The following is a 14,803-nucleotide window of genomic DNA, read 5'->3' on the forward strand; positions in this document are numbered from 1 at the left end:
CAGCATCTCAGGGTGTACTGAGTGGGTTACAGGTGGAGAAGTTGCATGCTGGGCTCATGGAGAAACCTTGAATCCTTGCTCTATCCAAGGCATTTTCTACCCAACAGGTCGTCCATGAAATCCGAAACTACCCTTACCCTCAGCTTCACTTCCTTGCTCTCCAGGGACTAAATCCCAGCAGACACACCTCCGCCGTACGGGAGAGCTATGAGGTATGTTGCTCTGTCTGGTACCAACTGGGTTGGTGGAGATGCCATTATTATTTATCATCCCTTTTCCCTCCCCACCTCTGCTGGCGAGTAGGGTATGGGTGTCAGGAAGTTTCAGGGTCAAGAGTAAGAGAGAGAAGAAGGGAGAGCCAGTAGAGATATTGCAGTCTTTCAGCATCAGAAGAGTTCTTCCTGATAGCTATGTGAATGCTTCCTGCTCATGTCTTCCAGCTCCCCAATCCATATCCTGTGTGCATGTGGGCATTTATACATGCTGAGCACACATGTGCACATTTTTCTCTTTCCAGGAGCTGCTGCAGCTCGAGGACAGGTTGGGTAATGTGACTCGGGGAGCTGTACAGAACACCATTGAGAGGTTCACCTTCCCCCACAAGTATAAGAAGGTGGGTCTGCCAGCAGGCCAGCCTGCATAGTCAGGGAATGGGGAAGGGGGGTTGTCTAATTGACTCTGGCCTGGTTGTTCGCAGAGGGGTGCAGTCCAGATTCTAGAAACCTTTGCTCTGGTTAGATGCTCTAAAGCTGTAATAACTTCCCAGGGTCATGTTACTTTTCTGTGCCAGGTGTGGCCAGGAGGGAAGATGGAAGGCCTCTCATTAGTAAAGAAGGAGAGCTGGGTATCCGTGTGTGCATGTGGACTTGCCATTGGGTATATTACGTGTGTATACATGTATAGGTGTCAGGCACATAAATACTTGTCTCTAAATGAGATGGGCAAAGGGGATACCTGCACAGAAGGCTAATATTTGCCTGAGAAAATAATTCCATGTCCAATCTCACATATGAACAAATGGGAAACTAAGGCTTCCAAGCAGAGGTTTTCAAACCTGACTGACGGTCAGGATCACCTGGGGAGCTTTTAAAGCCACAGAGTCACAGGTTTTATCCTAAGTCTGTAGAGGTAGAATCTCCAGTGTTAAGAACTAGGAATCTAGGATAAGATTAGAGCCCAGGAAACTGAGTTAAAAATTTTTTTAAATTAAAATAAATGAAAATTTTGGAAGCAGTCAAGATGTCCTTCAATAGATGAAAGATAGATAAACATACAGTGGCACATCCAGATAATGGAATATTATTCTGCAATAAAAAGAAATAAGGACTGGGCATAGTGACTTACACTTATAATCTCAGTGCTTTGGAAGGCTAAGGACGGAGGATCACTTCAGGCCAGGAATTCAAGACCAACCTGTGCAAAATAGTGAGACCTCATCTCTACAAAAATTTTAAAAAGTTAAAAAGTTCATGGTGGTATGAACTTGTAGTCCTAGTTACTTGGGAGGCTGAGGCAAGATAATTACTTGAGCCCAGGGGTTTGAGGCTGCAGTGAGCTATGATTTCACCACTGCATTCTAGCCTGGACAACAGAGCAAGACCCTGTATCAAAAAATGAAAGAAAAAGTATAAGCTATTGAGCCATGGAAAGACATGTTGGAAGCAGAAATGCACTGAGGAATTCTTAAGTAAAAGAAGTTAGCCCAAAAAGGCTGTGTGCTGTGTGTTTCCAAATATATAACATTCTAGAAAAGGCAAAACTATGGAGACAATAAAAAGATCAGTGGTTGCCAGTGGGGAGGGAGGGAGGAATGAATGGATGGAGCATAGGGGAGTCTCAGGGGAGTGAAAGTATTTGGTATCATACTCTAACGGTGGATACATGACATTATGCATTTGTCAAAACTGATAGAATGGTACAACACAGAGCAAACCCTAATGTAAACTAATGAACTTCAGTTAATAGTCTATTGATACTGGTTCATCGATTGTAACAAGTGTGCCACACTAATGCAAGATGTTAATAATAGAAACTCTGTATTGGGAGTATAGGGTATATGGGAAAACACTGTACTTTTTGCTTATTATTGTTATTATTTTTTGAGACAGAATCTTGCTCTGTTGCCCAGGCTGGAGTGCAGTGGCACGATCTTGACTCACTGCAACCTCCACCTCCTGGGTTCAAGCAATTATCCCACATCAGCGTCCCAAGTAGCTGGGATTACAAGCATGTGCCACCACACCTGGCTAATTTTTATGTTTTTAGTAGAGATGGGGTTGCCCAGGCTGGTCTTGAACTCCTAACTTCAAGTGATCCACCCATCTTGGCCTCCAAAAGTGTTGAGATTACAGGCATGAGCCACCGTGCCTGGCCTGTTTTTGCTTAATTTTATGTAAACTAGAACTGCTCTACAAAATAACATTTATTATAAAAATAAATAAATATTAATACATTTTTAAAATGTTCATCCTTCCCAGGGGAAATTAAAAGCTTGACAAACATTAAGAATCTTAGAGCAGGACTGTCCTCATCATTGTCAAGCCAAGGACCATCTTCACTCCCTCATGAGACCCTAGGGTGCATTGGTTGAGAGCACTCTTAGAGCCAATTTTGACTCTCGGTTCTACCCCTTATAGCTCCGTTACTTTGGACAACTTGCTTGGCTTTTCTGGCCCCTCCCTGTCCACGTCCCCCTTTTAAAATGTGAAACGGAAATGATCTCATTAGTAGCTACTATACGGGGTGCTGTGGGGACTCAACGGGATGCTGCACTTGAACAGCTTGGCACAGTGCCTGGTACCTACTAAGTGCCCAGGAATGGTGAGCTGCTGCTACCTTGATGCTTTCCCCTAACCCATGTGCTGGTGGTGTCAATGTCAAAGACTGTGAATCAGTATAGGCAGCTCCTCTCAAGCTCTGGATTTATTCATAAATGATTTCGACTGCAGTTATTGAGTACCTACTATATATCAGAACTTGGCTAGTGTGCTAATAGAGGAAATGGCAGCATTTCAGTAATTAAGGGTGTCATCTACATGGGGAAAATGATCATTCTCTGGAGAGAGAGAGTTTTAAGCTATTGGAGAAGAACATAGAAGGAAATGAGTGGTGTATTCAAGTCCAGGAGCAGCACCTGTGTCCCGGACCAGGGGGTGTTTACTCCTACCAAGGATGCACGCCTCACCTGCTGTCACTTCAAGAGGCATAAGGAAATTGTGAAGAGAACCAATGCTAAGAATGAAAAGGGGAAATGGACTGAATCAAGTAGATAAAGGGCTCGGGTAAAAAGGAGAATAAAAAGAATTAAGGGAATAAAAATATTATAAAAAAGAACAAAATGAATTAAAAATAAGAAATGACAAAAGTTAGGACCCAAATAAAATGTGGAAAGAAAAACCTTAAAAATTATACACAAGTGAAAAAGACAATAAAGAAGAAAAAACACCTTAAAAATTTAAATTGAGAGTATAATCATATACAATAAAAAATATACTTTAAAATAATAATGATGTAAGAATAAAAATACAGAAAATACCGAGTCAAAATAGAAAAATATGCAAAGAATAAGAACTAGAAAGAGATATGAAAGCAACATATAAAATTAACATCAATAACATCATAGTTAAAACGGGGCTGGGCACACTGGCTCATGCACTTTGGGAGGCGGTGGCAGGAGGATAGATTGAGCCCAGGAGTTTGAGACCAGCCTGGCCGTCATAGAGAGAGTCTGTCTCTACAATAAAAAGAAAAATTAGCTGAACATGATGGTGTGCACCTGTAGTCCCAACCACTTAGGAGGCTGAGGTGGGAGGATTGCTTGAGCCTGGGAGGTCAAGCCTGCAGTGAGCCGTGATTACACCACTGCACTCCAGCCTGGGCAAGAGTGCAAGGCTGTCTAAAAAAAAAAAAAAAAGTAAAAGGGAAGGTTAATGAAATGAGAAGACATATAGATTAGACAGCAAAACAAAGTAATATTAAGCTAAAATTGTTAACTATTAAAGGAAAATCATGAATAATGATGGCGAAAAATAGTAGAAAGTAGGCAAATAGGCAAATCGGTGACTCTTACCAATACATTTTATTGGACCTCCCTTTTCTAGCAGTGTCAGCTAAACAAAGGCCACTCTTCCAGCAAACACAGCTGGACTCTTAAGCAGGCAGATCATCATGACTCTATTCATACTCTAAAGCCATGACAATTACACAGGACTATGGATGTAATTCTGATTTTCTGGATTCTGGATAAGGGATAACTTATTACAGAAGCCTAGCAGGGTTTGCAGTGGAGTATATAGGGCACAGCGAGGCAGAGAGCAGAACAAATAGATTTTCTTGTGTGTTCCAGTGAGGTTACAGTATTCCCCAGACTAAATCAGACTCAGGATCTCCAGAGTTTAGGACCAGGAGCCAGAGAAGGGAGACTTGGCATCTGGGCCTTGCCCCACGGTCATTCTCTAGGTAGTCTTCATCTTGTGACTCTTCAGATTTTTCTCTTTGCAAAATGACCTTGAAGTCGGCCTGTCTCTGGAGAGGGACAGAATGGGTAATTTTCTTCTTATGGTTATTGTTAGACTGTTTCATGGCACAGTGTGAAGATGTGAACATGAAAGGTGGGCTGATTTCGCTCACTGACTAGATTTCTTCTTCGCCAAAATATTTACCAAGTACTAATATGCCTGGTAAGTGACCAAGTATGGGGTGGTACTTAAAGAAGGGTAAGCCATGAGTCCATGCCATCTGAACTTCAGACTTTACATAATGGTAAACTACATAATGATTCTACATATGGTTTCTACATAATGGTAAACTATTTTCAAATAATTAACATAAAATGAAAAACAGTACAAGGGAAGTCAACAAGTATAAACAGTGTTTCATGATTGCTTTACGATAGTGCCTATCTTAAGTGAACTCTCTGGATAGAAAGATAAATCCAACAATATAAATAGTTTATAACAATGGCTACAGTTTGTAAGAGTTGGTGTCTTCATGTAGTTATCAGTGAATAAATGAGTCAACAGTGGTTGACTGAAAGAATAAATGAAGCCTGCTGGGCCTGAAAGTGGAGTGAGAAACCTGAAGGCAGGAATCTAGGTTGTAAAGGGTGTTGAGGGGGAGTGGGTGGTGTGAAGGGACCAGAAAAGGGAAACTGTGCAGTCATAGCTTTGCAAAGGATCGATTCATTAGGAACCCAATTTCTTTCTAAGCTCTGTATCCCTAGAAAGTGCCTGAGACAGCAAAAATGATGTTCACTTGACCTCTTCCTACTCCCCTTGCTGCAGGAGAGTAGCTGGGAAGGAGTTCTGGGTATTACTTAAGAACTTGATGGCCGGGCAAGGTGGCTCACACCTGTAATCCCAGCACTTTGGGAGGCCGAGGCAGGCAGATCACCTGAGCTCAGGAGTTCAAGACCAGCGTGACCAACATGGTGAAACCCTGTCTCTACAAAAATACAAAAATTAGCCAGGCATGATGGCAAGTGCCTGTAATCCCAGCTACTGGGGGCGAAGGTGGGAGAATCGCTTGAACCCAGGAGGTGGAAGTTGCAGTGAGCCAAGATCACGCTATTGCACTCCAGCCTGGGCAACACTGCAAGAATCTGTCTCAAAAACAAAAACAAACAAACAAACAAAACTTTAAAAAACCTGACTCCCAGGGGAAGATCAGGCTGTGGGTGAAAGCCAACAGCCACCAGCTGAGTCTGCCCCAGGTAATGAATACTCCTCTCTCTGCTTCTCATAGCGAAGACCCCAGGATGGCAAGGGCAAGAAGGATGAGGGGGAGGAGTCAGACACAGATGAGAAATGCACAATTTGTCTGTCTATGCTGGAAGATGGAGAAGATGTGAGGTAGGCGACCGCCATTTTGATTCCCTCTCCCCTCTCTTATAGGTATTGGTGACCAATCACTGTGCCGTGTGTCTGGGAGTTGGGGTGCTTGTTTGCTTGTGCACGTGTGTGCCAAGTGTGCTATGATGTGCTTCATGGTTGCCCTGGGAAGGTGGGGTATGAAATGTTTTAGATGTGTGATGCCCGGGTATGGACGCGAGGATGAAAAGTGTAAGAGAACAGTGTGGCGTTTGGTCTGAATGAGTCTAAGACAAAGTTGTGGCTTTGTTTCAGGCTGATCTGAAAGCGCTTCCTGGCGGAGGCTTCATGGTTTCCCATCTCAGCCATAGCCTCCCTCCATAGCCGGGCAGTTCCCCAGGGGTCCTAGGTGTGTGTCTCCTGGTCCGCTCAGTGTCCCTCAGCTCCTGCCGGGCCCCTGACTCTCCCTCCTCTCTTCCAGACGCCTACCCTGTATGCATCTCTTTCACCAACTGTGCGTGGACCAGTGGCTCGCCATGAGCAAGAAATGCCCCATCTGCCGAGTGGACATTGAGACACAACTGGGAGCCGACAGCTGAGGAAGAAATTAGCCAGTGGACACCCCATTTCCTTCACCAGGTCCCCCCACGGCCATAGCCCTTGCAGCCAAACTTTGCCTTCTGAGCCATTTGACGTAGAGGAAAAGCCTGCAAGCACATTTTGTGGAAAGAGGAGTTGGTGGTATCGGTGTCGAGGGAGAGGAGGGGGTGGGGGAGGACCCACCTCTCCAGAATGGCGACTGTCCCCATCCGCCTGGCTGAGCAGGAGAGAGGGAGCTGGCCGTGCCCAGCGCAAGGGCGGGAAGGAGGGGCCCAGGCTGCGGAGAACCCAGGTGGGATCCTGAAGGCACTAGCTGACAGACCGGCCCCTCAATCCTGTCCTCTGAAGGATTGTATATATACCTCTCGACCACGTAGGAACCATGTAGGGGTCTCTAGCTATTTCTGTGGATGGCAGCCGGAGCATGTTAGCTTAAGAAAAATGTTGTGTGTGGTGCTCTAGTCATCTTGTGGTGGACATGTCGCTATTACCGAATTCGCACCAAATATTTCTCATTGAGTTTCTTGTTTTGGTGCCTGACCGAACCAACGACAGCCCCAATCTTCCCGTCTTTATGAGAGAAAAGGAAAAAGGAATCAAAGGTGGAAGAAAAAAAAAGCCAAATTCTGTTTACGGTGAAAAAGGATTTTGTTTTTCACCCAATTTGGGAGGCGGGAGGGGGGGGTTCTCGTTTTGTTTTTGTTTTTGTTTTTACCTTGGCTTTTGTTTTTCTCATGTTTACAGTGCACGGAGTGTGGAAGTGGGTCTGGGAGAGGGAGAGCTGGAAAAGGAGCTGATGGGGTCTTATCCCGGCCTCTGAGGGTTCAGCCGAGGTGAGGAAGGCAACAGAGCTCCAGCAGGTGAAGGGAGAGTTCATCTATGCAGGGCTCCCCAGGCCTAGGGCTCAACTGCATGGCCCCAGCTATATCCCCACAGTTCCACACTAAACCAGGGAGGGCTCGGCCCTCAGCTACAGGTACCCGCTGTGTTCCTGGGAGCCGAGAGACCCATGGTCACTCCAACTCCTTCCTTTAGGCTGTGCTCTTGCCTGTCACAAAGAGGCAACGTAGCCACTGCCTCCCTATGCAAAAAATTAACCAGATGATGCAGATAAGACAGCATAGGTGATAGCTGCTTGGTCTTGGCCACAGTGCTCTCAGCCAGCACTCAGGGCTGAGGTCAATATCGCGGACCTTGGGGAGGAAGCTGAGCATCCCCCGGGATGTCTCCAGTCCTGACACAGTCCCTCAGAGATAGCCTGGCTCTGAGGTCACATCAGCTAGGTTTGGGAGGCCCCTCAGCTTGGTTTGGGAGTGCCTGTGTCCCTGGTCTCTGGCTCCTTCTCTGACTCTTTGATAACCTTGGGCAAGTCCCTTTCTTTCTCTGTGCCTCAGTTTCCTTCTCCTTTGAGTGGGGAGAGAGAACAGTGCAGCCCCATTTCCGGTCCTGCTACCTCACCTAGATGTTGTGAGGATTCATATTCTCTGTCCAGCGTGTTCTATGCTCTCTTCTGAGAACCTCCTGGGGTGTCAGTATGGGGGTGCTGGGAGACACAGACCTGATACAGTATGTCTTTCTGCACCACCTCACAATTTTCCTGAACCCCAAAGGGAGCAGACAGATAAGAGGACAGAAGAATGGAGATGGGAAAATCCACCAAATTCCAACCCAAATCCAACTTTCTTTCTCCCTATGTGGAAGACATCAGATTAGCTGGAATTCTGCCACCTTCCTTTGTGCCCCACCCCCCACCGTTCCCCCATTCCCCCATTTGCACTGCTCTCTAAGCCTCCCCCTCACCTCCATCCGTAACCCAGTCTCAATGCCCTCATATCAATAAGACCGGGATGAGGGGGACAAGATACTTGTCACATATTTGAAGAAATTCCATACAGTGAAGGAAATTTGAGTCTGTATTGCTGCTACAAGGGTAAAACCAGGACCAATGGGTAAAAGTAACAGGCGGGCAGATTTTGGCTTGAGGAAGAGCTTCTAGCACGACTGGTTTATGCGGGAATAGCTGCTCTGGCCACCTGCAGGCAGAGAGTGGGGGAAGTGGCTCCTGGCAGATTTCTCTCTGCACTAATATCCTGGTGTTCTATAAAATCTTTATTGAGTGCCTACCGGTGCAGGCTCTGGGAGAGATGAAAGCTTTGAGGAGCTCACAATCTAGCTGAGGAGATGAGACACATCCAATGCTGCAAAAATGGTGAATAACCTGATTCAGGTTAGCAGCAATGAGTATCACAGTGTCCAACTCAGTAGCTCCAGTGTATGAAAATGTCTCCAGGGCCAAAGGCTGGAGATCTCACCAGTGGGGAAAGTACATCTGAGTCAGGATTTTGGGGGAAAGCTAGTTACTGATAGCCACAGGAAGTTGAGAATTCTGCCCCATTCTCTCCAATGGCTGGGTGAAAACCAAGAATTCATCGGAAGATGGCTTTGGCCTGGAGGCAGCTATGGTGGTCTAGGAAGGTCACTCCTCTTAGTCTCAGTCTTTCATTCTTTCTGCTGAGACTGGCCTGGAAGGCTGGCAAGTGGGAGGGAGTCAGTGGGGAAGCCAGGATAGAACTAGAGCTGGTGTCCCAGGTTCCAGTCTGGGCTCTTCACTGACAAAGTGGGCAACACCAGAAACTTCCCTTTGTCTCTCTGGGCCTCAGTTTCCTCAGTTACAACCTAAGGAGGTTGGATTGGATGCTTGCTAATTTCCTTCTGACACTCACACTTTGTAATCCTCCCTAACATCAACACGTCTTCAAGGCAGCAGAGCTGTGTGCCCACCCAGCTGTTGAAAAGGACTTTCTGTGGGCACACACTCTGTTTCAGACTGGGCTGGGGGCACACGTGCTGAGTGAGACAGTGGGCCCTGGTCCCCTCCCCCCTCCCAATTCTCTGCCCCAGGCTAATATCAGGGACTGGGGAGGGGACCACCAGAGGGCAGAGGGAAGCTGCTTACTTTGGGGGTAGACCCTGAAGCCCCCCATCCTTCCCCCGCAGATGGGGACAGGAGGTGATGGGGCACTCAGAACCCTGCAGCTCCCACTTCTTTAGCCGGACAGCTGTTTGGGGGACAAGAGAGGGCTGGGGTCTGTGCTTCTGCTCCTGGCACTGGTCAGGGAGTCTGGGAAGAGTGGAGAAGAGGCAGGGTCAGGCCTCAGCATCTCACATCCACCACCTCCAGGAGGGGAGACCACTGGTAAGTCCTCCTCCTGCTCAACTCAAGGGACTCAGACCCTTTCTTGACTGAGACGCATGAGTGCCTTCTGGGGTGAGAGCAGCCCCAGGGTTTAAGTTGGGCGTCCTAGCCGCTGCAGCAGCTGTGCCGCCGCGGGTCCACCGAGGATGCCAATCAATCAACCCAACACCACAAGCCTGGTTGGGTGCAAGCAGAGGGTGAGCAGGGGCTGCCCCTCCACCTGGCCAGGACCCCCTTCGGCCCCCTGTCGCCCTTGGCCACCACCTGTGGCAGGACTCAAGCTCCTCTTCTGCAAATGTTCCCAGCCTCCGTGCAAGTATTCTTAACTCTTTACGCCTAATGAACAAGCACAGTTTTTTCAATGGTGAAGAAAAAAGCACCAGACTTTTTTTCTTTTTTTCCTAAAGAAATCCCCTAAGCCCCCCGCCTGCCGGCGGGACAAACACTCCCTGCGTGGGGCTGTAGCAACGTCTGTCAGGCCCCCTTGTGTTTCATCTCCTGCGCGCGTAGAGCAAATGCTAGAGCGATTTCAGCTGATAGAAAAACAAAAATGAAAAAAAAACACAAAAAACAAAAAACATGGCACGTTGCTAGTTTACAGGGTTTTGTGAGTTTAAATGCCTTATATTTAACAATCATAATTTATGACTAACTTGTAGATATTGTGGGTTCTTATTTAATTATTTTTATAGTTGTTTTGCATTTTTAATTATAATTTATTTATTTAGAAAGGATACTAATTTTTTTTATTACTCCTATTACCTCATTTTGGCGTTGTTTCTGGGAGTGGAATGCTTTGCATGCATTGGTACGATGACAAACAACTACGAATACAAAAAAAAAATTTAAATAAAATTCTGCAAACTTTATTTCGTCCAAACTATCAGGGTGTGTGATTGCAAGCTGTCCTACCGTGGTGCTGGCCTCTTTGGATACATTCCATACGAAATGCAAACCTTTGATTCTGTATGCTGTGATCTAGTGAAAAACTCCAATATAGTGACTGTATTTAGCACATATATAAATATAATTTGCACTTGTCAGCAGACTGGGGTAATCCTTTCACTTGCTACCCTTGGCACCCGCCCCTCCCCACAACCCTGCCTCTCCATCATGAACCTGTCTTTCCTCTTCTCTCGCTCCTCCCACAACCTCAGCCCACCCAGCCGCTATCCTCTGAGGAAAGTCTTGGAGCACTAGTTGGAGGCCACCTGGCCTCCAACTCCAGAATTGGAGCCCTCCAGACATTACAAGAGGAACATCAGAGAGCCAAAAAGCCTGGCTTCTTAGAAGGAGCTCTGGACTGGGGAGCCAGGAGGCTCAGGTTTTCAAATATGCTCCATGACAGACGTCCCAGTGACCCTGAGCAAGTCCCTTGGCCCCTGAGTCTCAGTTTTCTGGGTGGGGTGAGTGAGGAGAACTGGGAGATCTTTAGTGTCCCTTAGATTCAAGTAGAATGTGACACAGATCCCGTGGGAAACCGCCATGTTGTGCTTCTCACCTTCTCAGGAGAGAAGAAAGAGGGAGAAAAGGCAGGGCATGGTGGCTCACACCTGTAATCCCAGCACTTCGTGAGGCCGAGGTGGGCAGATCACTTGAGGTCAGGGGTTTGAGACCAGCCTGGCCAACATGGTGAAACCCCGTCTCTACTAAAAATACAAAAATTAGCTGGGCGTGGTGGCGGGCGCCTGTAATCCCAGCTACTCGGGAGGCTGAGGCAGGAGAATGGCTTGAACCCAGGAGACGGAGGTTGCAGTGAGCCGGGAGCGTGCACCACTGCACTCTAGCCTGGGTGATAAGAACAAAACTCAGTCTAAAAAAAAAAAAAAAAGAGGGAAAGAGGGAGAAAGGATTGGGAGGAGAAAAGGAGAAGAAAGAAGAAGAGAATAGAGAGAGTAAGCTGAGAATTTATCTGAGCTTGCTCAGAGTTGACTTTCAGGAGGGTTTTTGTCCTATAATATGTGGCATCCTGTGGGTGACAGGGAGGTGAGTTAGGTGGACACGTATGGGACATGCCCTTTCACAAGGTTTGGGCAGTCATTTGGCAAGTGAGCTGAAATCCATGTCTTGTTAGAGATAGGGATGGGGTAGGCAGAAAGGAGCCCCAAACTATGGGTTTGGGATTGGCACCCCCAACCTATCATCTCCCAGAGTCTTCATTGTTGAGATGCTGCCCATGGAAAACAGATTGGGACATACATTTTGGAATCAAGGTCTTTGCTCCTGGCATCTCCTCTGTCCACCTCCCTCTGCCTTTGCTCCCTGGGGGCTGTGGGCAGGAAGAGCTTCTACGGAGGACTGGGAGTGGGCCTCCAGTCCCCCTGCTCCTGTAGAGGAATAATGGGGGAGGACATGGGGAAGTCACTGTCAAAGGCTGGCACAGCTGTGAGCCTGATGCCTCTCAGCCAAAAGGAGAGAGAGGGATTTCACGCCCCTGAGAGTAGCCCCCTGAGCTGGCTGGGACCTGGACTACCTGCTTTCCTCCTGCCTCTTCCCCTTCCCCTCCTTCCCAGCTTATCCTCCTTCTTGCCTCTTTACATCACTGCCTTTACCTGGTGAGGATGAGGCCCCATGGGGAAGGTGCTTATGTGGAGGGAGGAAGTGGAGACCGAGATTCGCCATGCTGCCCAGCGAGGCTGTGTGAGCACTGGGCTGTGTATGGTCCCTAAAGCCTCAACTCTGCCCCAGCTGGGTGATGGGTGCCCCTCTCTGGGCTTCCTGCCTAGCTTCCCCTTCTGCCTCCAGCCTGGAGCCTTGCTTTCCCTGGAGACAGCCCGTGGAGTCCCCCACCACACTGGAGGGAGCATGACCACCACACTGCTGGGCCTGGCAGACACCACGTCTTTGGCAGGGCTCCTGGATGGGCATGCCTTATGCTGCTCTGCAGGGTCAGAGTGGAAAGGGGCCCTTTGTCCTGGCTGGCCTGTGCCCTCACCCTTGAGCCCCTCCCCCCACTCCACCCCGGCCTCGGATGCGGCTAATTTCTCAGCCATGGAGCCAGCTGCACCAGCCCTCGAGGGGGTAATTTGGTTGCCCCTGGCAAGTGAAAGGATTATCCTCAGTGTTGATTGTCCTTTTTTGTAATCCTCCTGCTGTTCTGTTCTGTTGTGCTGTGCAACATTTTGCTACATAGACTATTTTATAGCAGAAAGCTAGAAGAATATTTATTATGAATATTAAAGCAATAGTGCATCAATGAAAAGGCGGAGACATTAGGAATTGTGTAAATGCTTAGATTCACTTTTGGTGGATTTTTTGTACTTTATTTATAACTAATAAAAATGAACTGCATTGCTAACTACACCTTACGCGTGCTGGGTGTTTATTTTGGTGCGTACCCAGGGCATGTCGGAGGAAGTCTCGCCAGGCCCCTGTCTTTGTCCAAGATAAGAGGCACTATCAGTTATCTATCTAGCTCTCACCAACTTGCCTCGTTCTCTCTCCTTTTTCTCTTATTTTCCTCTTCCCTTTCTGCCCCTCTTTCACCCTTTTCTTCCCCCCCCTTCTTGTCTCTTATCTATTTCTTTCTTGTATCTCTTTATATCTTAAAGAATCTGTTCTATGACTGTGGACCAATCATCTAATTGACCTGTTTCCTGAACTTTAGGTATGAATTGTAAAGCGGATTTTTTTTTTTTTTTTTTTTTTTTTTTTTGGCTGGAGTGCAGTGGCACAATCACGGCTCACTGCAGCCTCAACCTCCTGGGTGCAAGCTATCCTTTCACCTCAGCCTTCCAAGTAGCTGGGACCACAGGTGCATGCCACCATGCCTGGCTAATTTTTTTTTTTTTAATTTTTTGTAGAGACAGGGTTTTGTTATATTGCCCAGGCTGGTCTCAAACTCTTGAGCTCAAGTTATCCTCCCAGCTTAATCCCAAAGTGCTGGGATTACAGATGTGAGTCACCATGCCTGGTCGAAAGTTCCCATTTTTGATCAATCTTCAAATGAGTGTTTGAACTGGAGGGCTACTCGGATTCTCTGCAAAAGAGAAGGAACTTGATTTTCAATGGGTGGTTGATTTTCTACTCCCTTATAAGAGCCCATTCTCACATGCTCTTTGCATCGTCTAGAATCTTCCCTCCAAAGAGTGTGGGGTCAGTGAATGAAAAACTGCAAACAGAACCCACATTAATGAACTTTGAAAAAAAAAGTAATATATTTTATTTTGTAGGGCAGTTTTAGGTTTACGGAAAAATAAGCATAAAATACAAAGATTTCCATCTACCCTCTCATCTCCACACCAGTTTGTCCTATTATTAACATCTTGCATGTGGTGCATTTGTTATGATTGATGGGCCAATATTGATGCATTAAATAAAGCCCATAGTTTACATTAGGTTAATGAATGTTTAGATTCTTAGTTTTTGTTCAAGTGAGATGAACCCAAATCTGGAGTTTTCCATACCTTTCTCTCTATGTCTCGTTTGATCCATGATCCCCCCCGGCCAGCCTGTGAAATGTGGCATGACATTTCTCTTCTCTGGCTCTGCCAGTGTGGATGGTAGCCTAAGCTCCTTCCAGCTCTAAAATGCCACAAGTCTCTATTTCAAGTTCCTACCTCCCTCTGTTATCCGTTTGTCTGTTTAATCTGCTAACATTTACAATGGAGGTGATCCTGGTGGAAAGGTCTGGGCTGTTTTTGGGGTGAAGGGAGAGGGTCAAGGAGAGCAGTTCTCTTTCCTTGGATTTTGTGTCCACTCAACACATGAAAATATATTCAGTCTTCCTAGACTCTGCTCCCACCCCTTTCCCACTGCAGCACCCAGGAGAAAGGTTCTCAGAAAACATCCAGGTATGTGCCCTGTGACTTCCTGTCACCATAATGATCCCCCAGGCTAAGGAGGAGTGGAATCTGTCCTCATCTCACTCCCAGACACTCTCGGGTGCCTCCTAGCCAGCACTTTTCTCCCTACAGCTCCCCCCATCCTCCCTACCACCTGCAACCTCACACCTGGCTCCTTGCTCTCTCTCCTCCCCAGTGCTCTGCAGGCTATGGGAAGCCCCTCCCACTCCTGGGAAGTGGGAAACAAGATCCTTCTCTTGCAGGCATTGTCCTGTCCCCCTCCCTTTGGCCCTCAGTTACATGCCCTATTCAGCAGTCTTCAACCTGGCAAATAACACATCTCCACCCACACTTACCCACCACTGAGTGGCCTGGGATTTCCACCCTGGTCCTCCAACCAGTCAGAGCAGCTACTC

General features: G+C 47.2%; 1 protein-coding gene across 3 annotated transcripts in view; it reads left to right on the top strand.

Moving 5' to 3' along the window:
* ARK2C (arkadia (RNF111) C-terminal like ring finger ubiquitin ligase 2C) overlaps positions 1 to 11,442 on the top strand; it is a 127,924-nt gene extending 116,482 nt beyond the window's left edge. For 2 of the 3 annotated variants that reach the window (XM_024235928.3, XM_024235929.3), the window contains 4 exons: positions 108 to 212; positions 518 to 613; positions 5,743 to 5,849; positions 6,289 to 11,442. In XM_024235928.3, the coding sequence (XP_024091696.1) occupies positions 108 to 212; positions 518 to 613; positions 5,743 to 5,849; positions 6,289 to 6,406 (426 nt within the window). In that variant the 3' untranslated portion in view covers positions 6,407 to 11,442. The remainder of the gene's footprint in view (positions 1 to 107; positions 213 to 517; positions 614 to 5,742; positions 5,850 to 6,288) is intronic. The other variant, XM_054537838.2, reaches the window with a different exon arrangement.
* The last annotated feature ends 3,361 nt before the right edge of the window (positions 11,443 to 14,803 follow it).

Source organism: Pongo abelii, chromosome 17 (assembly GCF_028885655.2).
Source record: "Pongo abelii isolate AG06213 chromosome 17, NHGRI_mPonAbe1-v2.0_pri, whole genome shotgun sequence".
NCBI classification, from domain to species: domain Eukaryota; kingdom Metazoa; phylum Chordata; class Mammalia; order Primates; family Hominidae; genus Pongo; species Pongo abelii.